Raw genomic sequence first — 26,807 nt, 5'->3', positions numbered from 1 at the left:
CTGCTCCGTACAACCGAGAAAACAAGGGCATCGGTCTCCTCCTCTTCCTCAGCATCTTCCCTGCCGAGTGTCACACCAGGCCCTGAAAGACACCCTGTCATTTCTTGAGCTGCTGTTTTTTAAAAAAAAACAACACCATCTGCGCTGTCCCCTCTTACCTGGAGGTTTGAGTCTGTTTTCAGCTTGCAGGGGGGATTGCCGAGCCGACCGGCAGGGGCGTGAGAGGCGGATGCTGCGAGCGTAGAGGCTGGGTACCAACCAGGAGCATCACCGCACTCGCCACGGTAATGTAAAATCGGCACGGTTTATCTGCTCCAGCATTAACCTTCATATATGCGACATTTTCCCTCTCCTGACTCTTAAGGTCGGAGTATAGCCACAGGCAGTCATGGAGCCCAAGCTGGTAATGTGTGTCAATACCAGCCTGTAATGTAAATCGGCTGATTACTGTCGCATAGCATGTTTCTGATCCTGGATGTGTGTGTGTTAAACCACCAGAGCAACCTGTGAGCATGTGGATTCTCATGTTATAGCTTGTATTTTTCTCCCCCCCCCTCCTTACATTTTGATTTAATCCTCTATATGTTGTCCTGTAGCCTATCAAGGACTGCAGCAGTAGAAAAAATGTGGATGCCTGTTATGTCAATGAGACCTGAAAACCCTCAAGGACTCATTTTTCAGTTTGTGGCCACTGCCACAAGACAGCAGCTGCACCCCCTGCCCCCCCCCCCCTCCCCACACACACACACAAACACATACACCACAATTTAAACACCCACACTGCCACATGCAAGACATATTCAAGTAACACATACGGACACACGACCAGGTATGTGCATGCTCCATAGCCTCGCCAACTGCAAGCGTGTCAGTCAGATTTTGAGGAAAGCCAGAATATAAGACTACGGAGGAACACGATTACAATTCTGGATTATTGGTTCATTCATTCTGTATTAACACACACCGTTACATGGGGGTTTATACTACCTGAGATCAAAGGTTACATACATGATGCTCGTTTTTTTTCCTTGCACAAATGCAGCTATAAAAAAACCTATGTGCACCATCTGAAAGGCCTGATCTGTCTCTCTGTCTTTCTCTCTGTCTTCTTTTTACTGTACCTGTCTATTCCAGTGCTGATCAGTTGTTGATGCATGTACTGTATTCCTCCTCCTCACCCCACCCTGTTGCCCCACTACCTTTCCTTGCCTTTCCTCCCTCAGATGGACAGAATGAATTTTCTCTCCTTCCTCTTCCTTTGCTTGACTTCGGTTGCCACTGGCAACAAAGGTCAGTTCCTCATCCTTTTGACTGTTAATTGTGAAGTGTTGAGATAATGGTTTACATCGTCATGGGAGCAGGCAGACCTGAGCCATGGCTGTTTTGCCCTGAAACGCTCCTGATGACTTGATTGATATGTGTAATAGTTAAACACTGCATCATATAGCTTCCTCATGACCTTAACAGTGCATTTGACGTAGGGCTGGGCAGTATATCGATATATTGATATCATGATATGAGATTTTGCATATTGTTATATCGTGATATGGCATAATGTTTCCTGGTTTTAAAGGCTACATTATAGTAAAGTAAGACTGCTGTATCTGTTTGAAATAACCCATTTAGTCATTATATCCACGTTACTCATCGTTAATTATCAAAAATTAATTAATATTTTGTGAAATTATCCATAGCTATCCTCACAATACATTTATATCAAGGTATTTGGTCAAAGATATCATGATATTTGATTTTGTCCATATCGCCAAGCCCTAATTTGATGTGCATTTTGTGTTTTAGTGGTGATGACCCAACGTGTATGTGCTTGTTTTGTTGTGTGTGCTGTGACACTGAGAAGATGATAAACCTGCTTCTTCTGCCACAGCAGATTTATCATTTTTGATAACCAAGACTCTGATTCAACATCATTGTTCCAATGATTATCATGCTGGGGGAACGAAACAGACAGCGGAGGAAGGAGGCAGAGGGGAGTGATGCAGGCAAGACGAGGAGATTGAAGGAGAGATGGAGTGTCAGAGAAACACAGCGAGGGGGGAGAGAGAGACTGGGGAGATGGTAGGAGAGACAGAGGGGAAGGAGCAGTGACAGGAGAGGACGTGGCCAAAAAGACGCAGACCGATAAGGAGGAGGGAGGTGGAGGAGGAGGAGGAGGTTGTGAGGGAATGAGGATGGAAAGGTGGTACGTGAGATCAGGTGACACCAGAGAAAAGGAAAAGTGCGGGATATGGTAGCGTTTGTGTGCGTGAGGGAGGGAGGCAGACAGACGAGGAAGGCTGGCTGAGTGTTGTGGCGAGATAGAGTGACAGAGAGAGGAGGAGTGCCAGGGGAGGCAGAGAGAGATGGAACGGGATGCCTCTCAATCTGTAATCCCGGATGTAATCCACAGGCCTGATGATCAGATTAATGTTATATAGCAGCAGAGGAGGGGAGAGAGAGAAAGATGGAGGGGGGATGGAGCGGGGGAGATCAGCTGAGGGGACAGAGGGCAAGAGATAAATGACCAAAAAAGAGACATGGCAGAGGACTGTGGAGATAGAGGAGGAGGAGATGCTGTTAGGCAGGACCTTGAGAAGAGAGGATCAGTATCTTTGATCAGGACTGGGTATAGAGCCAAAAAACTTTTTTGGTACTCACCAAAGAGAGAATCAAAAACTGTCCAGCATGAAAAATGTGGTTAAATTTGCATTATTTATGGCTTACTTATTGTTCTTTGATCTGATACTTGATTTTAATCATTATTTGCCCATTTTTCATCAACAAAATCATCATGGTGGAAGAAGTCCTTAAGACTCTTGATTCTTTGTTATTGTAGATTAATGTGCTGATTATTGATAAATGTATGCGTGGTCTTTAAAATGTCAGACATTCAATAAGCTTTTTGTTCGATCAACAGTCCAAAACCCAAAGCTACTCAGTTTATTATCTCATGATGCAAAAAACAAATCAGCTAATCTTCACAGATGTGATCCAGCAACTAGCAGGTGTTGGAACATTTTTGCTTGAATATTATGAATTATTAATCAATTATCAAATTAATTTCCACTCTAAAAGAAGCAACACCTCAATGTGAAAATATTACATTACAAGTAAACGTCCTGCATTCAAAATTTGACTGAAGTACTAAATATTAAGTATTATCAGCAAAATGAGCTTTAAGTACTCATAAGGCAGCAGAAAGGCTTTTTCCCTGGCTCTATATTGTATATATGTATATATATTGTATATTATTTGATTAGTATTATTGATGAATTACAAATGAAGCAGCATTTCAGTGTTGTAGCTAGTCGAGGTGTTGCTAAATTGAACAACCTAGTAGCTGTCAAATAAATTTAAATGAAATGAATGTCAGTAGTAAGTGTAGAGCTCCAGCGAGTAGTCGATTGACAGAAAATTCATCATCAGCTATTTTCATAATAATTGTTTTAGTCTAATGCTAAAATGTTCACTGGTTTCAGCTTCTTGAATCTGAGGGTTTGAAATGTATCTCATATGCTTGATTGTAAAATGTATATCTTTACATTCGGGACTGTTGATCAGATATAACAAAACATTTGAAGACATCCTTATTAATCCTAAGAAATTATAACGTATGGCCTTTTTCAGTATTTTCTGATATTTTAAAGACAGGTGAGAAAATAATTGCCAGATTAGTTGATCATGAAAACAAGGTTGCTCTAAAGAAGTGCAAGTCATAGTATGAAGTGGTATGAAATGGAAATTCCTAAGTAAAGTACCGCTAGGTCAAATGTCTACTTTAGTATAGTACTTAAGTAAATGTTTCCACTACTGAGAAAAAACATATTTATAATCTGCCTTTAAGCATCAGAAAAAAAAATGTCACTATCAAAACTCAGATATCGTATCAAAGCTACAATCATAACATTTCAAATGATACCCGGTCCTGTCTTTGAAGAGAGAGAAGTTTGGTCAGATTGAGACCCAGCAGCATTTTCTTCTCCTGAGTCTTCTCTCACAGATGAGACGGCAGAATTAGTTCCAGTTTGATTTTCTGGAAAATTCACTGTGAAGACAACAAAGCAACTGCTTAAACACAAGTCTTGTGCTTCTGTCTGATTTCAAACCCGGTATCTCCAGCATTTAAAGATTGAGGACAACAGAGGGGAGGCTCTCTTTGCTGGAGTGTAAAATCGTCATCCTTCTGGCTCATTAACTTAGCCTTTGATCACTGAGCACAGAACATTCAGCACATGGATGAATAATTAATTTGCAATTAAAGGTTAAATTCACAGTAAACCTGAGGCATTTGATTTTGACTCAGCTGTTTTGTTTAGTTTTTTTTAAATGCATTACCGTGCAGCTCCTGTGGCAGGCTAGTTTATCTGATTGATACGAGCAATATACCTCTCTGTGTGTGATAAGGTGAAATCTGACTGGTTTTAATTATGTTGCCAACCAGGAAGGTGTGCAGAGTGGCGCTTCACATGAACAAGACAGGGAGGGGAGAAAGAAAGGAAGAAAGAAAGGGGGGAAATCTGTGAGGGTCTGAATGTGATTAAGCAGTGTCTTTGTAGCCACTCGTGCACACACACACACACATATACATTGTGTATTTTTCCACTCGTGCACACTCTCATCATGCCCTTGCCCATAATGGAGTGTTAAAAATAGGCACGTTGGTTCCTTCTAATTGCTCCATTTAACCCAAAGCCTCCTCGGTCTTCTTCTCTGTGCCGTTCAGCCAATAAGCACAAGCCATGGATCGAGACAGAGTACCAGGGGATTGTTATGGAGAACGACAACACCGTGCTGCTGAACCCCCCACTCTTTGCCCTGGACAAAGATGCTCCACTACACTACGCCGGTAACACCAACAGCACTAAACAACATGGAGTAATATAAGATGAAAAGCCAGAAATGCTCTGAAATATTTGAACTACTCTGTGAATTTGCCTCGAACATCATCAGAACTGGCAACTATAAAAAATAGGTCAAATCCAAATTGAAAATGATCTAACCTTGATTTACCAGGCAGTAATGATGCTGCAGCTGTGTAACCAATCAGAGGATGTGGGTTTAGTTGCTTGGACTTTAATAGTAAACTTCATTTTTTTCAGAGGGAGAGGGAGAGGAGTTTGCAGCTGTCATTGCCAGCTATATTTCCCAATAGAGAGTCTAAATATTAAAGGCATTGTATTCAGTCACAGGGTCCACTATTTTTAGACCATCATAGTGTAATTCAAACCGTCATTGCTCGAGCAGTCAGCAGCTACTCCGCTCTGCAGTTTGCTGAAGTGAGGCTATCGGGTTTACACTCAGGGTCCTGGAAATAACCACGTTCAGTCAAATTATAACAGATTAACTAATATTTCTTCGGGTTACCCTGAAATTTATTGAGCTCGTGTCAAGAAGGAAGAGGAAATAGGATGTTTCAGCAGAACCTTCTTACCTTCACCTTATGTCAGTCAGGGTGGATCAGACGCTATTCTAAGGGATTCATTTTGAGTCTCAACTGCATTCATTTCTATTCTATTCATATTATGATGATGATAAAATTGAGTTTAAAGGAGTCCCACTGATGTCTGTCTCCTCTGATATTCTCATGTAGGGTCTAAAACCTACTGAATCTTACAATAAAATGTCACAATTAGTTAAACAGATGTTATGATACATATTTTTATATTTACAGCATACATCAGTGTCTCAAACTGATTCACTTATGTTTGTCCTAATCAATACAATATGACTATGTAAAGATTGTAGACGTGTACTGAACTGTGGGTTAATTGATTGGTTTCATTTCTAGTTGTATTAAAATAACAGAAATAAGGACCAAGGTGACAGGGCTCAGACTACTTAATTCAGAAATGCATGTTCATTAAAAATATCTTTTAGTAGAGATTTAAAGGAAGTCACTGAGGTAAAAAGATGCATTTTAACAGACATCTCCGTTTGGTTTTAAGTCTATGGATTGGTAGCAGAGTATCGTTGCAGGATCTGAGGTTAAGGGCTGGTACAATGGGCCAAAAAAGCTGACAGATGTATGCTGGAGTCAGATAGTAGAGTGCTTTAAAAGTGAAACCTAAAGAAATCTATTCTAAAATCAACTTGAAGTCATTTAATGGAAGGTAAATTGGGGGTTATGTGATATCTTGCTTTTGTTGCGATTAAGAGTCTGTTTGCATCATTCTGTATGATGAGCGAGCTTTGTTCAATAAGGCCGGTAAAAGTGAGTTCTGGGGAAATTATAGTTTGAATAATTTTAATAAAGTCAGAGAGGGATGAATCCCATTGTTGAAACAGCACTTAGTTGATGAATAATTATAGTACTATACAAGATGTAGACAGACATAGAAAATCTCATTTAACTAAACCTTAAAAATGAACCAAGAATTCATATTATCACTGTCTTTAGTGATTCCTCCCTCACACCGTTTCCCGCACTCTTTCAGGTGAGATTTGTGGTTTCCGGGTGCATAATGGCCCCTCAGGTTCAGGTTCAGTCCAGTTTGAAGCAGTGGTTCTGGACCGCTCCACTGGCGAGGGTCTGGTTCGTTCCAAGGAGCCTCTGGACTGCGAGAGCCAGCGAGAGCACAGCTTCACCATCCAGGCCTACGACTGTGGAGAGGGGCCCGATGGAGTCAACAGCAAGAAATCCCACAAGTTAGTCCACTCTCCTCCTCTTCCTCTTTATTAACTCCTTTAATTTCATATCAGTTTCCTGGTTTTGGGGGTAATCTGCAGATTTTTAGTAGTTACTAAGTGTTAAATTGGTTTAGTTGGTAATCACCAACTCATTATATTCTTCAACAGACAGAAAACACTTAAATATGGATGTTAAGCTGTGTATTAGCATATATAAACTCTATAATGAGTGAATTTCTCATATACTACCAACTTACATAACTTCAAAGAATTAACACACAGCAGCTACTATTATGAAATTAATGAAAAAACATTCTAATATATTGTTTGACACACAACAACACACTGAAAACTAATTATTTTATGACTGTTAAAGAACTGTCATGAGTCTAATTTATTAAGAATTATTATACATATTAACAAATATGAATCCAAGTAAATGGAGTGGGTATTGGAGTGGGACTAACTAAGAAAACACTTTTGTTCCAAATTGCACCACCCTTCCTGTCAAATGTCTTAAACATTAACCGTTAAATACCTGCAAATTAGCCAGAATATTTCAGAATATATTGGTATTAAATTAAAGGAACTCTAAAGTAAAGTGTTAACACTATTTTATGTTTTTACCCATAATTAAGGTCACTATCTGAGGCTTTAAAGCCATACTGCTTCCTGTTGTTGCAAAAATCCATCTCTTCCTCTCCTCTTTGTGTCTCACCTCCCACTCTGTCCCCCAGGGCCACCGTGCATGTACGAGTGAACGACGTCAATGAGTTCTCCCCTGTGTTTGTTGAGCGTCGCTACGAGGCTTCAGTCCCAGAGGGGCGTCTGTTTGACCGAATCGTGCGTGTTGAGGCCCTTGATGCCGACTGTTCCCCACAGTACAGCCAGATTTGCTTCTATGACATCATCACTCCCAATGTGCCCTTCGCTATTGATAACGATGGTAAGATATAGTTTATTCTGCACTAAATCAAAGACTGTTGGACTCAGAGAAACCTATTAATTTCTGTCTTTCTCTGCTACCAGTCACCACATTATTTTTCTTCTTTGCTGTCTGCACAGTCTGTTCTGAGTGGTCTTGGCTGCAAGTAAAATCACTACATCCAATATTCAATTCAGCATTCAACTCCTGAACTATGGATGTGCTCAATACATGAAAAACACACATTAGACACTGCTGAGATATTGATGTCTGCATAGTCACAGAGTGAGAAGAATAGCAGGTGCTTAATTCCTCTCACAGGTAGATACTAAAAGATGTTAAAATAGACTTTGTGTGGGCAGACTATTGTTCTCTCTCTGCATAAACACTGCAGCAGATGTTCGGTTTTAAATAGCATCTTTTAGTGTAGGTTTTCTAAGTTCTATTGAATCTATTGACTACTCGGTGAGGGATCAATTATGGACATTTAGTAATATGACCAGCAGCTGAGGAGCACCAAAGGACCCTGTTTTAGTCTGACTCTGCAGAATTCGACTATGACTTTGAGGGTTTTGAAGAGGATGAGCAGCTCCCTTCATTTTTGGGTCAGACTGGTACGGCAGCACAGAGACCTTTTGTTCCAACCATGTTCAGATGCTGTGGGCTTGTCTATTGTCGATTCTCTTTTTTTTCCCTTTACTTTGTCTTTTTTTCTGGTTTCTAGCTCTATTGCTCTTTCATCCCTCTGTTTTTCGGCTCACCACTATTTCAGCATCTTATTTCTTTACCTTTTGTTTGTCAGATGGCATGCTGAGTGCTGTTGCCTTTATCCCAGACATCAGGAATACCCTTCAATTTTCGTTCAGTTATGGGTTATTCATCTTGCCCTTTTTTCATTTTTGCTTTCTATTCCTGGCTATTGTGCGCTATACAGGATAATGGCTCTGATAATGTGTATGTGTAGGGTTGGAAGAGGTTTATCAATGAGTGCTTATTCGTGCCACGCTTTCAATTACGCAATCGTGTTGATGACTAAACCCTCTATTTCTGTTTCCTTTTTATTCTTCGTTTCATTATTTCTCATCCTTTCTTTTCTGTCTGCCTCTCCCTTTCCCCGCTCTCTGTCTCCTAGGAAACATTAAGAATACTGAGCCGTTGGATTCAAAGCGTCAGCGTGTTCACACCTTCTGGGTGACCGCTTTCGACTGCGGAAAGAACCGTGCTCAAGCTGATGCCCAGGTTGTTGTCACTGTCAAGCCGTCCTGCAAACCCGGCTGGATCGGTAATCAATGCCACAGATTGTTCTGTTTCTATTTCTGATTATCATCCTGGGGTAAATGTCGTGAGACTGTAGAGATGTTTTTTAGTTGTATCTGTTGCTTTTTGGATGAAACTCTCACTGAGTTGGAATGTATGTGGGTTGGTGCATTGATGAGTCACATAAGCATGCAAGCAAGCAAGTTTATATCAAGTTCTGAGATTTAAAGAGGTGGTGCTGAACCTAAAACCTGAAAGTTATATGAGGAGAAAGTAATTAAACTGTGATAATGTATTTATAGAATCATACATTTATTCAGTTTTCCTGCAGCATGAGCTCATTTGACAAACTGCTTTTGTTTTCAGGATGGACCAAGCGTGTAGAGTATACACCTGGGTCCGGCAGCATCCCCCTGTTCCCCAGCTTGCATTTGGAAACCTGTGAAGAGACCGTGTGGAACATCCAGGCCACCGTAGAGCTCCAGACCGGCCACATCGGGAAGGGCTGCGACAGAGACAGCTACTCTGACAGATCTGTGCGACGACTATGTGGTGGGTCTGGTTTTCTACCTGAATACATGCAACCAATCAGGGGGAATGTTCGGTTATATCTTTTCTCTCTCCTGCTTTCATCAGGTGCTGTGAGGGGTGAAGTGGACCTCCTCCCACCTCCATCGCCTGCAGCCAACTGGACCTCTGCGCTGCCTACGCTCCCCTCATCCGACTCCTCTCTGGTTTTCTCCTTCAATGGCTCAAACCACGTTGCTGTGGTGCCTGACTCGGTTGTGTCAGCGTTATCTGGTGACCATTTCACCCTCCAGTTGTGGATGCGAAGAGGGGGCGCCAACATTCAGGCTGCGACCACTCAAACCAGAGGAAATCATAAGGATGAAGAGACGATTGTGTGCAGCACTGTTAAGAACGGTGTGTTAAACGGTCTATCGTTTAATTTAATTTATGATATTGTGGGTTTTATAGCATTTGAAGGCATTTTTCAAAGTGTCCATTTTTGGGAAGAAAAGACACACATCAGATCTCTATCCCTCGGGAGGGTACCAGCTCTGATTGTCAGAGCTGCAGGGAAAATCATTGCTGGCAAAATGTTTATAGCTTCAGCAACAACTATCAAGGTGCTCTTGAAAGACTTTTCAGCACATCTTCCCTCGATAAATAGTGGCAATAAAGTCCACAAATATATATCAGAGTAAATACTTGAATTGCAGAGAAAGAGAAAAGTTAAACCACCAATAATAAAGTCATTGTTTTTATTTCTGTGGTTACTCCATGAAGAAATGCCTTGACCAATTATTTTCTGTGTCTGCTCTACAGATGACTCCTTCTCCCACTACTCTCTCTCCGTCCACGGCTGCCGCCTTTCTCTCTTCTACTGGCCCGACGTCTCAGCCGCACGGCCCGTCAAGTTCTTGTGGAAACTGGAGCAGGTACTGGGGGCGCGGCACACTGCTGGGCTTTGATCTTATTACATACACTATTCTACTGTATTTGTACCTTGTGATGAAACTGAAATGGAGAGAATGCATGAGGTACGTCTAAGGTTAATGTTGATGCATGCACCAGAATACCTGAATAAGAGAGGAAAATGCTAGAATAGTGATCATGTGGTTAACTTGCATACCTCTGTGTATGCGAGTTTGTGTGTATGTGTGTGTGTGTGGGCGGGGCAGGGGGGGGGGGGGCGTCAGAGGTGTGAACGGGGCATGTTTTGACTGGAGCCACTGAGCCCAGACAGATTGAAGTTGCGTGGATTAAAGCTTATACAGAGAAGATTTGTGAAATCCCCCTGTCTGAACCACGATATCTTATTACCCTCGTCTTTCTTTCCTGCTCCTTTGTTGTTATAATTCCCTTATTTCTTTTTTGTATTCCTTCTATTTGCACACCATCCATAGAGCAAAGGCCAAAACACACAGGAATTTAAACAGGTTAAATATTCACAAACCTGGAAATGTCACCCATGTGAAACAGGTCAGCTGTTTACTTTGTTCTGGCTCACGTCGACTTATCTCTTTCCAACAGGTGTGCGACAGTGAGTGGCATCATCTTTCACTCAGTGTCCAGTTCCCCTCAGTGACCCTGTATGTCGATGGTGTGACCTTCGACCCCGCCCTCATCCATGACAATGGAGCCATCCCCAACCCTGCCCCCCGCCAGAGGATGTTCATCGGTGCCTGCTGGGGTAAGACACTAAGATTTATGCTACTAGATGCTGGCAGAGGTACGGTGAATCCACAACTGACATATATTTTATTCCTGCCTACTGATCGATTTTGACAGAAAGGAGTGCAAGCGGAGACAGAGGAATCCTGAATTTTATTTTATGTTTTGCATAAATGCTATGAGCAGCAATTGTGCAGTTTTGCATTCCTCTGTCACTGAACTGTCATAAAAATCACACATCTCAGCTGTGAGCCGAAGATAGCAGGCTGCCATTTCTGGCATAAGCACCGGCAAGTTACGAGCCTTCGTAAAGCATCTCAAGACAATCTGCCCAGACGTTTTTTTCCTCGCATCATTCACTCTCCCATTTCACTCGCATGAAATGATTTGGTTGCATTTTGTCTTTGAGGGCTAATAATATAACTGACTTATCAATTATTCAGCGCAGCAGAACAACATGAGGACGAGACAGCTATCAGCCAGTTAAACCCGCACCACCAATAAAAATCGGAAACTCTGGCTGCCAATTAAGGCACACACACACACACACACACACACACACACAGTCTTACAGTCTCATCAACAGTGGAAGTCACTCTGTTGCCTGAGTGGCAGCAGCTGCTGCTAGATAATGAGGAGACGGTACATCTCTGAATATCACCTACATTTTTTTTTTTGGTTGAGTTTTCTCCTTCATGCCTGCTTGTGTTTTTTTTCCCTGTCAAACACCAGCACCCCCAGTCATCCTTGCACTTTCTTTTCTTATATTAGTACTTCTAGGTATCTTTCTCACTGCCTCACTGTTTTCTCTTTTTTGCGTTCCCTTCTGCCCCCAATTGGTTTTCCCTGCAGAGCCAGAGGAGAAGCAGAAGGAGATACTGAACAACACCATCCCAGAGGGTAAAGACTCAGGTGACCTCCTTGTTTTCACACTGTTGTGTGCCTGTCTGTGTCAGCTTGAGGGTGGGCAGACACTGTCCTGCTGTGTCTTAGTTAGTGTATTTTACACATATATATATCTATCTATCTATAGATAGATATATATGTGTGTGTGTATATATATATATATATATATATATATATGTAGAGAGAGAGAGAGAGAGAGAGAGAGAGAGAGAGAGAGATGCATATTAGAAGGTGTATTGGCTGTTAATGTACAGTAAATGTTCATACTGGACTGTCTCTGCTCTTTAGTTAAATATGTGGGTGGTTACCATGGCCTGTTGTCGGGGGTGACGGTGCGTCCTGGCAGTGTGGAGCCTCACAGTGTGGTGGAGTGTCTATATGCCTGCAGAGAAGGGCTGGATTTTGGAGACCTCGAGACTCTGGGCTCTGGCATGAAGGTAAAGCTTCAGAGATCTGCAATATACCACATTACAAAAAGAGACTGCTTATGTCTGAAGTTAACTTGTGTCTTAGATAAATACATTTAATCAGGATCTCCAATGGTTCCAATCTGTGAAATGTCAGATGTCAGAACGTCTGTAACATTCAAAATGAAAGACCCACCTACATACAACAATGCTTTGGTGGCAGAGGAATTTAACTGCTTCATTGACCACTTTAACACAAAAGTGTTAGACAATGTAGCCCCCCCCCCCCCCCCCCCCCCCCCGACCAGCTACCACCAATCACGTACTAACTATACAGACACACAGGAGGTAAGGCAATTTCTCAGCACTGTGAATGTTAAAAAGGCTGCGGGGCCTGATTAAATTCCAGGAGTGCTCAGAGAGGTGTTTACTTACATTATCAACCAGTCCCTGTCCCAGGCTACTGCACCTGCCTGTTTAAAATCAGCCATAATCATACCAGAGCCCAAACAAACCAGCACCACCTGTCTGAATGAATATAGACCAGTAGCACTCACACCCATCATAGCAAAGTGCTTTAAAAGACTACATGAAATCCAGCCTTTCCCAAACCCTGGAGCAGCAACAGCATGCCTAAACAGATCCACAGAGGATACCATCACCACCACAGCTCTTCACAATGCACTGAAGTGGACATCTGTGACGATACCCAACACACACTCTCAAACACGAAACAATACATTTACTGAAGATATTTAGGAAAACCAACCAGTCCATAAAGCTGCTTGTGAACTTCTTCCACTGCTCTACAGCGAGTGCCATGACAGACTGAATTACAGTATGGTATTCCAACAAAGTAGAGAGTCATAAACACCGCCCAGAAAATAATTAGACTCCCCCTCCAACCCCTGGTTTAACCTGTGTACACACATCTATTTCTGGATCTAGTGTGTGTAATCTGCAAAATAAACTGTTGCTGAGTTTCTAACCTCCTCTAGTGGTAGTTTAGATAATCAGATCCTTATGAATTTATAGCAATGATATTTTTTTAATCTATGTGTCACTGAAAACTGAAATATCCTGTGTTCTGATTCTTGGTAACTTGATGTCTTTTTCATGTACATAAATGAACATGACACGAGATGTTCAAACTTTTCCTTTGACCCTGCAGGTACATGTGAACCCCAGTCAGTCAGTGTTGGTGCTGGAGGGAGACGACATTGAAAGCTTTAACCGTGCAGTGCAGCAGGTCACCTACAGAAACTCACTACGCTTTGCCACCCCCGGAGTGCGGCCTCTCAAGCTCACTACCTCGCTCAGGTACTAAACACACACACACACACACACACACACACACACACACGCACGCCCCTAACCACAATCACTACTTACCTAACCCTAACCTTAAAGACTGTGTAAAGTGAATTCTGCTAAACACATTATATAGGTGATAAATGTATTTCTAAAAAATGTGTAAAAAGCATTTCAACCATTTGAATTTGAATTGTGGAGCTAGGCTTCACAAACTGTGTTTCAAAATGTCTGTGTTCAGGATTTAATCACCGCTGCGTGATTGGCATAAACCCGCCCCTGCTGCTGTAGTGGTATAAATACATTCAGCACACACTACTACTACTACTACAGTCTACAGTTAGCCAGTTAGCTGAGCTAGCCGCCGAGCTAGCTGCTGAGTTAGCAGCAGAAAGCTCTCAGACATGGCGTCCATGTTTCTGGTAGAGGTGGTGACTTTGATTGACAGGTGATACTTGGTAGGGGGCGGGGTTTCAGTGGACTCGGCGGCCACGCCCACAGCGTTTGGGCGCAGAGAAAGAGGCTGACTTTTACACAACTTTGAAGCCTAATTTCATATATTTGGCTTTTTTTTTTTAATCATTCAAATTTAGCAGGGTGGTTAACAACACACTTTTCTGTGGCATGTCAAACTCAGAACACATATTTATTCTTACTTTACACTGACTTTCTGACCCAGAAATCAATTTTTTTACAATTGGGGATACAGCTTTCGTCCCCAGTACCCCGACCGCCCCCCATTGAACTGGTCTTAAAAGCTAAATTTGTCCTTGACAGTAGCTTATGACAGGTGAAAACACACACACACACATACACACACACACACACACACACACACACACACACACACACACATACACACAAATAGAAATGGCTCTTCACCTTTCTGCATGGATTTCAATAACCTTGCAAATCAGAATTCAATCATACTAAAGGCAGCAACTCTAATTTCACCAACAATCAAAGTCTAGATGGGCCAGAGAGGAATGTAAAAGCAAAACTGCAATCATAGGCATGCCTCAATATTCACAGCGAACTTTCCTTGCTAAGTAATTCATATGTCCTTTGATTGAAAACAACACATCTGAGTGTTTTCCTAAAGTGATTCTGTGTAATGCAGAAAACTGACTGAGGCAGTAGGAGATGAGGCAGGCTGCGGGAAAGTGGCTTCACTATCATGTAAATTACAACGCTGGAATGCTTTGTACTTCACAAATGATACATCAGCTGCTTGCTAACAGTTTAGTGAATATCTGAGAGTCGAATTTTCTTCCAGCAGTCTGTAGCTGTCGGGATCAAGTGTCCCACTGTGGAGTGTGCTGCTGCAGCCTCCTCCTTTGACATTGAACTCAATCAAACATGGACCTTGCCTCTGCTGCGATAAGGGCTGCTGTTGCATGGAAGAGATGATTATATAGAGAATATGTCGAGGCAAGAGATAACGAGGAATATCTTATCTCTTTGTTCATTCAGCCACCAAGTAACTTTAGCTTTACCGGAGTAAACTGCAGGTCCCAAAGTCATTCTGCCTGGTTTTACATTAACTGAGATTGTGTCAGTGGTTGTTCATTTTTAGCCAAGGCAGATAAGTGTACTGCCATTTATATCTGTCATGCTGATCTTTTCACTCAACCTATTCATATTTTCTATTTTTTTTCAAATTAACATGTTTCTAACTGTGAAAAACAATTCAAATTTCCAGCAGATTGTGCCATTATGGCTAATTTTTGCCTTTGCCATTGTGTCAGATGTGTCCAGCACAATCCTGCACAGCTCCTGAACAATCCCTGAAAGCTATATCCCACATTGTTTCAGTGGGCATCACTCTGAATCACCTGGCTGTGAAATAAAAAAGCACACAAACTCTGCTCGGCTCAGTGCTCAGCCATGCTTAACAACCGCAAACTGGCTCTCTGGCTTTAGCAGTCACTTTTAGCTGATGAAATATTAATTTACCTTGGGTACAGTCCAGTGCATATAGAGGGTATATTTATATTACACTGAAACCACGTGCCTGCAGTTAAAGCAGGACTTGTCAACTCTCAGCATGTGTAGATATTCTTATTACCGTCTTAAGGGGGTTGTTGTGTTTTTGTTGTATGTTTAAGAGTAAAATAATTTTTAGGCCATGAGTTGGTGCAGGAGGTTTTTTTTTCCTCTGTCTGTTTTTAATATCCCAGTGATTCAAGGTCATGGCCAGATTTTTTTTTGTCTTGGTTCCAGCTCAAGTGTACCACAGTTGTTGTTTTTTTTCCTTCAGTGTGTTTTATTGCGTGTGTGAAGATTAGACTGATTTGAGGCCAGGAGTTACCCAGATGGCTGAACAGCAGGCCCTTCTGGAGAGGCCGATAGAAGCAGCTGCTCACTCTGATAGCGGAAATGTAACACACACACTAACGCGCACTCTGCTTAATCCCCTTTAGAATACGATGCTGAATTATACTGCAGATGAATAAATATGTAAGCAGCCTATCATCAATCTGATTTGCTCTCTCATTCTGGCACGAAAATTTAATTTGTAACAGCCGAGCTAGTGTGGTCTGACATTTGTTATTTTCAGTGTCACAATGGACCAATGTTTACCACGATAGAATTAGGGAGCTATATTGAGAAAACACTGCATTGGATTTAGACCTTTATCACCAACTTTACTAACATCACTCAGTGTGTTGTTGCTTTAAGACTTAGAGACACACTGAGGCGTTGAGCTAAGTGCTAACGTCAACATACCAACATGTTCACAGTGACAAAACATGTTGATATTTAGCGGCTATAGCGTCCACCCTGTTTACTATGTTTGTTTAAGGTGTTACTATGCTAACTAATTAGCACTAACACAATACAGAACTAAGGCTGATGGGAATTAGTTTTGGAGGTATTTGGTCATAAACAAAAGTATTGGATTAACTAAAATGTTGACCTGATGATGACACTATTATGACGTATTTGCAGAGTTTGTTTTCACATTAATCTGCTGAACGTTTCTCTGTTTTCACTGAAATTCACATAGATTTTAAGGACTGGGCCTACAAGCATGATTTGTGTCATCACAACTAGTTTGGAGCTTTGGGTGGGCTACTGCCACAGAGCTGGAACTTTCTCCCCACAGAAATCCGCAACACCAAATCTCTGCAAACTTTTAAAAAACGTCTCAAAACCCACCTGTTCAAAAAAGGCCTTTGACCTCCAATAACTCTCATCCAAGCAATCATTCCTCTTATTATTTCTCAGTTTTTGTATCATGATTTTGTGTTTGCCTGCTATGTAAAGCGTCCTTTGGTTTCATGAAAGTGGCTATATAAATGTAAGTTATAATAATTAGTATTAGTATACAACTTAAGTTAGATGTGGAAACTTGAAACCTCCAGTCCACATACACAGCAAATTGAATTTAATGAGAAATGGGAGAAGTCTTGAGTCCAGCAGTTAAATTTTAGAAATGAAATTGCATATGCATAGATTCTTGAATTTTTAATGAGGGAAAAGGAGTAGATGACATTTTAAGCATTTTAATGTGGTCATTTTACTTCTTTATTAAAAACCCTTATCAGACACCCATGATTGTTTCAGAGCACAGTATTTTTTATTTTAATTCACGTTTGTAGGGGGTTCATCTGGAGGGGGGCATGACATGACACGTGTGCACCAAAATGTCATTTCATCTAATCGTTGTTGAGACATTTCACTCAATACCACAAATATGAATCTCATAGTGGCACTAAAGGAAAAGTCAGAGGGTCACTAAACTCAGCAGGTTTCATCCTCTGGGAACCATGACAGTCTGTATGGTGTCTCTACTGTATTTCATCCTTGTTGCAGAGATATTCAGTCTGGACCAAAGTTGTGAACAGACTGACAAACAAGTTTCAGGGGCATACACCGCCATGGAGCTGAATTACTAACTAATGAAATTCTTGATCTCTTTTTATCTGTCTCTCCTGCTCTGACATACACACACTTCCTTCCACCCCGCCAGATGTTTCAACGAGGAGAGCTGCCTGTCCCTCAAGCAGCTGGAGGGCTACCTGGTGGTCCTCCAGCCTGACGCGCCTCAGATCTCTCTGTCTGGAGTCGGCCCCCATCTGGCTCGTCCTGCCCCTGAGTTCGAGGGCCCACGTGGCGTCCCACTTTTCCCAGAGCTCCGGATCGTCTGTTCACTGTCTCATGCTGTCAACACGGCTGCTCAGGGGATGGAGGGTGGAGGTGAGTCAGACCCCTGATCGATGGGCTGATTTAAGAAGATTTAACAGATGTATTCAGACATAACCCAGACTTAAGTAGAAATGAGGCCATTCAAGAAGAGAGCCATCTATGGCCAATTATTTTCTTAAATGGACTTAATAACGTTGTAATTTGACTCCTGCCCTGTCTGTCGGCTCATAGCTCTAATGTCCGACGCCGTGGCTCACACCCTGGACGGCTGTGAGGTTCAACCTCTGGGAGAGGAGCTAAGCCCAGAGAGGGAGGAGCTTCTAGTTGACATGGATGTTGTGAGAGAGAGGGGCCTGGAAATCATCAATACCACTGCGTATATTGCCATCACAGGTACTGCTATGCACAAAGACTTAATTCACCTTTTAAAGTTTTTGTTTTTTTAAATGGCATCACAGGTTTAAGACACAGGTTTAAGACATACATCATAAACAGCACAAAATAGTCAGAGTATCTCAATTAAGTAGTGTTTTTGTGTCTCACTTTTATAAAACCCATGAAGAATTTTTCTTCTGTGTTTATTCTTGTTTAGTAAAAGCTTTAACAGCCAAAAGCTCAGCTAATCAGCTTTTTGAGGACAGTGTAGGTGTGATTTAAACTGCTGGCAGCAGAAGGAAATAAACCCACATTTATTTTAAAATGTTGCTTATTAACACAGAAATATGTGACATCATCTGCCCACTTGAAAACTGTGAGAGAAGCAAAGAGAAAGTACAGAAAATCTCTTGTGAAATAACCAAGACTGAAGATTTTATGTTTGTTCAATATGAGACTCCATAATAGATTCACAATTACCTAAAAAGAAAAAGTCTTTTACTTATTGTCAGTAAGTGGCTACAGACAAATGATCTCTCCTCCTCTCTACAGGCATCGTCTCTATATTGACTCCCTGTCTTTGATTTGTTCTGTGCTCCCTCCAGGTGCGGAATCCATCTCTGTATACGAGGACGTCCTCCGCTCAGTCCGCTACCGACTGGCTAAAGGCTCAGCCCGCTTCGAGAGGCGGTTCCGCTTGTCCTGCTCTGAGATGAATGGCAGATATACCAGCAATGAGTTGACTCTGGAGGTGAAAAGAAACATCACTTACATAACACCTGTGATACTGACACAAAGATAAAATCTTTTAGATGTGATCATGGAAGTTCACTCTATTCTTGACCTTTGGGAACAGGATATATAAGAGTGGACCTTACTGCTCGTAAAGTGTGAGAGTTGCAGATAAAGGTGTTGTGATGTACCAACACTGGGCACTCATTAAGTCAGTGATGTAATTCTTTCTTCTGTATGTCTCCTCCCTGCAGGTGAACTTCCTCCACTCTCTGGACAGCCTGTATCACCCGTCCCACTTGCTCGCCTCCCAGCAGCAGTTTCTACATCCATCCCATCACTCTGGGGAGCTGAGTGGACACACCTTACCCAATCCGCACCGCAACTCAGGTGACATTTCCCTCCCACCAGCTTTGTCTGTCCTGTTCATGTACATCTCACCTTTCCAGAACAGATTTCACAAAATGCTTTACAATTAAAGACAAAACCAATACATGAAATATGGACACAATATCAGAGTGATGAATAGTAGTAATTAGACTAAACAGGGGTAAGTCTACACAGGTGGGTTTTGAGCTGCTTTTTAAAGGTGTCCATGGATTTCAGAGTTTTAAAGTTTGGGAGCCTCATCCTCAAAGGCAGGGTCTCTACTAGATTTTTCTGGAGCAAGGCACAACCAATGAGCCCTGATCAAGACCTCAGAGACCTAGTGGTGATGTAAGCCTGCAGTCGTTCTCTAATTAGGTGCATAACTATGCAGAGTGCTAAAAGTAATCAAGAGTCTTGATTTGGATTCTGAATTTTGATGGGGAGTTGGTATGATGAACTGTGTGTGCACGATGTGCCAGTGTAACTAATAATTGTGTCTCCTACACCTCTTCTGTGTCAGTGGAAAAAACTTCAATGTGACATGATTATCAGTTTTCAATCATGGCACCTACACTCTGCAAATGTTAGAATAGAGATGGTTAGTTTTGAGATTATATTTTCCTGAGTGAGCAAACTTTTAAGCAGAACTTCTAATTAACTCACATTCAGTTATCAGGTCGTACTTTTAAACTTAGTGCAAAAGCCAATATGAAAAACAATGAAGATAATTACTTACTTACGCTCGCTAATCCTCACTCTGTCCCAGTCTCGTTTGTTCCTACTGAAGATGTTCATCCTTACAAATGGGTAACAGTACATTTCTGACTGATTTTTGAGCTAAAAAATTGGGCACATTTTTCATTAAAAAAAATAAGGTATGCAAAAAGGAGTAGGGTAAATACTACATTTGTTGGGGACTATTTTAAATGGATTAATACATGCTGGTGAGTATTTATGCCAGCAGGAGGGTGAACGTTGGTTTGACTTTAAATAAACTGGAGTATTTATTGTAATGACAGCAAGTCCTTACAAACCAAACTGTCCTTATTTTACAGATTACCCAGAATTGGGTAAACTGTTCAGTCAACCTTTTTATCTCTTATGGACCATGACGATGTGATTTATGTACACTCTGCTGCCTCTAATCTCAATTTTCTCGATGCATTTCATATTATATGAGAAAATTGGTTGGCAGTCGTTTGCAGCGAGAAGAGATCGGCACTGCAATCTATTTATTTACAGAGCACTTCTTGGTAAACTTCCTGAGTATCTCAGACATCTTTTTAACTATAGATCATTTTCACACTTAACTATGTCCCAAGACTATTTAGTCCTCTAAATCATCATATTAGTACTAAGATTGGGAAACTGGCTTTTAAATACTTTGCTCTACATAAGTGGAACAATCTGCAGGCACTTGTAAAATTAGACAGGCTAATCCCTTTTAATCAATTTAAATCTCTTTGGACAGACATGGAGAAGTGTGAATGCATGGTTTTTCTTTCATTTCATGTTGCCCCTCATGTTGATATCTTTAGCCTGTTTATTGTATAATGTGTTGATGTATATTCTAACTTTTATGTACTTTTAATGTCTTTATTTGTACTGTAATCAGGGTGTGGTGGCTCTCAGTGGCCCTCTCTATAATAATAACAATACATTATTAGGATACAGATGATTGTTGTTGGTCAAATACAGTCTTCTTAAGAGGTTTACTGAGAAAAGGAAGATTTGAGATAGGCCTTTAATTAGAAAGGTCACTAATGTCAGATCAGGCTTCTTAAGCGGAGGTTTTACTAAAGCTGTTTTAAAAGCAGAAGAGAAAGTACCTGATCGCAGAGACGTGTTAATTATTCCTGCTGTTTCATTAAATGAGACTGGACTTAAACAATTTGTGAGGAACGGGGTCTAGTGCACACGTGGAAGACTTAATTTAGTTGGTAGTGACACCAATTTCATCATAATAAAGGATGTTATAGTAGGAAGAGGTTCATCCACCTGTAGATCCCAGAGAGTTGGTGTATCAGTATAACTAATATTAGATCTAACAGTTTCAATACTTTATTTAAAAAAAAAGGGTTGCAAATGCAAATTCCTGACATTTAAGAACTGAGACTTGATAATTTAATCTGAAAACCTCAGGTGAGTTCAAATGAGTGTTTTGGGGTTATGCTTGTTTTCAGAAATGATCCTTGAGGAATTGGCTTTAGTCTTTATTTTCTGACAGCAGTGTTTTAAATGCTCATGTGAAACTTTAACAATTAAACTTAAAGAGGATGTTTAATTTACGGTTTCTTTTTAGCTAACAAATAGCAGCAGTTTTCGGAGGTTATTTGTCAGCTACTTGTCCTTTTTTAATTCTTAGAGGAGCAGCAGTGTCAAAAGAAGACCTCAATGTATTATTAGAACTATGAATTAGATCATGAACTGAGCAAGAGTTGGAGGGAGGAAAGGATTCATTATATCTAAAAACATAAGCGTAGCATTGTCATCAAGGACTTACACACTGCTTTGATGCAGACATAGTGGCATTAACCCCCTCGCCCCCCAGAAATAATCAGAAATGGGAACATCTGTGATATCGGACATATCTATTTTGATACCTGTTGTAATGACTAAATCTAATGCGCTCTTATGGTTGTGGGTGGCCCTCTTTACATGTTGCACAAAACCACGACCAACCAGAACATCTAAAACCTCCAAAGCCTTTGAATCAGCAGCGTCATTGAAATGAAAGTTGCACTCACTAAATGAATAATGAATAATCCTGTCATAACCAGGAAGAACAATCGACATCAAATCAGAAAACTCAGATAAGTTGTTGTTCTCAGGGGAAAGATGCATGATCACAGTTAAAATAGACTGCTGAGCTTTAATAACCAAAGCTAAGCATTCAAAGCTTAAAATGTCTCCAAAACAACATTTGGAGCAAGTGAAGTAATTAGAGGAGAAACTTGCAACTCCTCCTCCTCTTTTATCTTGTCTTCATGAGTGCAGGAAACTATAATTTGGAGGAGATGACTCTAATAATGTGGTAAAGCCACTTGTGGAAAGCCAACATCCAGCTAAGAATAAAAAACCTGAGGCTGAGAGATAAAATCATTTCTATAAAAACTCTTAGCTTGAGAACAATCTAATATTTAAAGTGCTAACTTTATCAGTTCATATTGTTAATTTAGTTAATTTCCAGACCAACATACCTCCTTTAAATCTGGCTTGTTTTATTACACACAATCATCTCTCTGTGTTTTTTAACAGTGGTGCCAGGAGCAGCCACCGTCATCATCATGGTGTGTGTGGGTTTCCTGGTTGTTATGGTGATACTCGGCGTTTTCCGAATTCGCTCCATCCATCGCCGTGGGGAAGGTGCCAGGGGTGGAGCGAAGGAGGGTAGCAGCCAATGGGACGATTCTGCCCTCACCATCATTGTCAACCCAATGGAGGTAAGAACCAAATCCCCTGCGATGGTTTTGGTTAATGATATATTAAAAACGAATCACCTGTTGAGCCACCTGTTTCATCTGCACACTGTTACTTTCCTGCAGTCCTATGAGTCTCGTATGGGCATCTCTGCTGACACGGAGGGAGAAGGGGAGGAGGATGAAGAGGTAGCAGAGTCACCTGACGACGCGAGTGATGACCAGCGAATCATCATCAAGAAGGAGGGGAGAGACGGCAACGCCCGTCGCTACTGAGCCACATGTATCTCTGCACCACTTCTCATGGAAACCACAAACCGGCTTACCAGTCACACACTCCAACACTTTTATTATCAACGACTGCTGACACCACTAGTATAAGGAATGTATGCTTACAAACACGATGCACAACACGTTCACTGTAATACTCTGACACTCAACGCCATATGTGACCTATAACCAACAACGGGCAGTTGTTCTCCACTTAAATGTTCGATGGCACAATGTATACAGTTCATGTAATTCAGCCGCCTGAGCAAATCCCACCAAAATTGTATGTGGTGCACCAGTTCTAAATCACAAGATGGTAATGTGTCTGTATAGTGTAATACTGGGTGAATGAGACTGCTTTGTTTAAAAACAAAAAACAAAAAAAAAGAGATTGTATTCTATCTTTTGTTATCGAACACAGAATGAAATGAAAAATCCTTGCAGAATGAAAACTGGAACAATCTTCAACATACTGGCCTTGAACAGATCTGTAGGCAAAGACACAAGCCTCGATCTCGACATGTCTCCACCCTCCCTTATTAGACTGACTCAAGAAGTCTGTGCACAAGCTCTTTCCTCCCTCGTCGCATCACCTCTCTCGACACATTCCTCGACCACTTTTAATCTGCAGAGTGAAGACAGTGAGGTCAGACATTACGGTCACCCTCTAATTCATGTAAAAAATTTAAAAAAAGATTAAAAACACACATGCTGGCAGACATTTTTATTTTGGTATTGTGACTAGTTTAGTGCTTCAGCATTTTATGTGTGGCTAATGATAAGAATTAAAGACTATCAACCATAAACCTCAATTTAACGCAAATCGGTACGTCAGCAATACTCTAAGGAAACAGAGTAAAAGCCTCTAGGGGTTGAGCCCATGCTACGTCAATGTGGTTCTGGTTCAAACTGGGGTCTTTGATCTTTGCAAAGATGCAGCTTGTGCCACCAAATAACAAAGCGTCTACAGTAAAACTGGTGTCACATCACCTCTGACCCCATCTCACAGTGACCGCTGGAATGTCTCCAAATGACTCTCACTGCACTGTTTCACTCACTGCACACCACTCTTACAATAACTGCAAGACAAACACATGCATACACACAAAAACACACACGCACACACACACACCATAATGCTACCCCTGCTGTTTCCAGAATGTCAGCTCAGCTTGGGCAGTTTTGATTGTATTGATTGTAATGAATTTTCTGTACATACAATGATGAATATTATGATATTATTGTTATTACTATTATTATTACAGCCACTCTTTCTCCTTTTCTGCACACTTTGAGAGGGAGCTGATTATGATTTACTCTTTTTTTTCCTTCCCCCCCATTTGAGTGATCACCTTTACAGCATCAGAAAACAGTATGATAATAATAGTAGTAGTGATAAGAATGATAATCTCTGGCTTGATGAGTGTCTCTTACTTTGTGTGTAATATTGTTGTAATTTAAGAATTTGTCAATATCTGAATCACAGAAAAAGGAGGGCACATTGTTGTGATACCTAGATATGTCTATCTTTCACTCATGTCATCTTTCACGCCTCCAGGTAATATTTTTCACACTTCAAAACCTTTTTTTTATTTTTTTATTTATTATTTTCCTTCCGCTACATCCGATATCTTTGGTTCAATGAATGTACAACTGTGTGCTTCTCCTCCACCCTTTCCTCCCTTCCTTCCTTCCTCCTTCACCTCTCCCTCACTCTCCCTCTGTGTCTCTTGCTGTCTGTCTGTGTAGCCTATCAGTGTGCAGTGCTAAACCTGTCAGTAAATAAAGTTTTTGAGTGTGATGTTCAGAAGGAATAAACATTGCATTGATTACTAACTTATATTATTACTATGTTACTATCGGAACATTACCTGTAATTATTGATACAACGATGACATGGATTATGCTGACTAATTGTTATTGAGAACTGTCAGAAAACATTACAAAATTCATAATAAAAACACTATATGACATCTCCATGGGAAACCTTTCCTTTCAGAGTAGGACTCTCACAATGAAATATGTGGGGAGGATCATGTATAGCACTGTGAGGTGAGATCACATATGGATAAAAATGCATCTAGATTAATCACACACGTTTTAACTACAATATAATGGTAAAATATTTGCGTCTTACATGAGTAACCAGTTACATATACAAGACAAACAACTGTGACCTGCCTTTAAATTATTTAGGTGTAATGTACTCCAGTCACTCTGGGAAAGCGGGAAACAGTTTCTCTTTAAATAATCATAAATCAACACAGTAAAACATACCAATTTGACTCTCTTACTGCAGGCTTACTGTACATGAGACTTCCCAGATACATTCACCACAGTCCATCACTCAACAGCAGGTATAAGAACCAACATTACTCTGAGGTGACCCTAACCCTAACCCAAGAATGGGCAATATTGTACAATAATACAATTAAATGTTCATTGATGTAAGTGGTAAAGAAATAATAACAAAAATGTAAATGTACATTATATTTCCTATAAAATGAAGTGCAGAAATGCTCGGTTTCAAATACCACCTGAAAAAAGAGCAATGAGATGTCAAGACACACGAAGTAAAGTAAGATATAAGAGCAGTGGTTCTCAAACTTTTTAACATCAAAGACCCTTAAACTGACACAAATTAGACCATGGACCCCCATCTGCTAAGTTTTTTGTCTTTAAATGTTTTATTACAGAAAGTGCATGAAACCTATGACCCAAATAGTGACACATTCTGTCTTTGTTATACTTATGGATGAAATTTATAGTGAAAATAATTGATTCCCCTGTGTGCTGGTGACCCCCTGGAACCCCCTCAAGAACCACTGGGAGTCCATGGGCCCCACTTTGAGAACCACTGCATGAGTGCATAGGAAGTAGTTTTTTATAAAAACAGAGCAAGAGAGAGAAATCACTCATTTTTTATGTGGCCTAGAGGACTGAAAACACCGCACAGGCCACATAATTTTCGCAGACACCCAACGACAAACTAGTGTTCTGAAAACAGCTTCATTTAGGAAAGTGTTCGCCATGTGAGGTCAGGGTAAACTAAAGTAATATGGCTGTCAAAACCATATATTCACACAGAGTCTCTCAAGAAAGAATATTAAAATTAGCTATGACTGCAGGGCTCACATTAGTTCATATTATGCTTTAGTGGTGCAAATTCTTTGATTAATTTGAAGTTAATTAAATTACTGAAAAAAACTATTAACTGTTGAATTTGGGACTTTTGGGTCCTTGGGTGTCCTATGAGTGTGTTTACATGCGTACTAGTATTCAGGTTAGGAACAGGTTTGTGGAGTATCCCGTTTATGTGTTTATAAAATTAATTTAAACACTTTATTCTAACCTGGATATACGATCTGTAGTGCTCTAAGATAAATCAGGATAGTGTGGCGTGTAGGCTGAGAGGTTGAGGAATCAGGATACAACCACACACAGACGATCAGAAATCTGGACACTGTTGTGGAAACAGAGATATAAATAACCAGGTTTCTCATGTTCCATGTAAACCTGAAAACAAACTAAACATGGAGAAGCAGCACTCAGTTTTTATGCACAATATATCTGGAACATATTGCCAGAAATGTGTCTGCTGCAACTTTCAGTTAATTTAAAGGCTTAAGACTTTTCTGTTTGCCTTTTATTAAATACAATTCTTAGTAGTAGTAAAAGTCATATCTCACACTACACTGTAGCTTTTTACTCTCCTGCTTTATTGTATTCTAGACTATTTTTATTCTCTATTTAACCAGTTTTAATTGTATTTAAGGATTCAAAAATTTTACTTGTCACTCAGCCATGTAGGCACATGAAAGAATGAAAAACAGTACTCAGGTCCTCAATATATACACATGCACATTAATATACTAATATATC

General features: G+C 40.7%; 1 protein-coding gene across 1 annotated transcript; it reads left to right on the top strand.

The window, feature by feature from the left end:
• The first annotated feature begins 1,177 nt into the window (after window positions 1-1,177).
• On the top strand, window positions 1,178-23,081 carry clstn3 (calsyntenin 3). Its single transcript, XM_053326410.1, is given in 17 exon segments — window positions 1,178-1,290; window positions 4,721-4,843; window positions 6,432-6,642; window positions 7,362-7,570; window positions 8,682-8,831; window positions 9,173-9,358; window positions 9,443-9,730; window positions 10,136-10,248; window positions 10,844-11,003; window positions 12,074-12,327; window positions 13,469-13,617; window positions 17,585-17,811; window positions 17,992-18,153; window positions 18,741-18,886; window positions 19,122-19,257; window positions 22,495-22,679; window positions 22,782-23,081. Coding segments are annotated over 17 exon segments (2,916 nt in total). The 5' UTR covers window positions 1,178-1,223; the 3' UTR covers window positions 22,932-23,081.
• The last annotated feature ends 3,726 nt before the right edge of the window (window positions 23,082-26,807 follow it).

Source organism: Scomber japonicus, chromosome 10 (assembly GCF_027409825.1).
Source record: "Scomber japonicus isolate fScoJap1 chromosome 10, fScoJap1.pri, whole genome shotgun sequence".
NCBI classification, from domain to species: Eukaryota; Metazoa; Chordata; class Actinopteri; order Scombriformes; family Scombridae; genus Scomber; species Scomber japonicus.
This window is presented reverse-complemented; position numbering and strand designations above follow the sequence as displayed.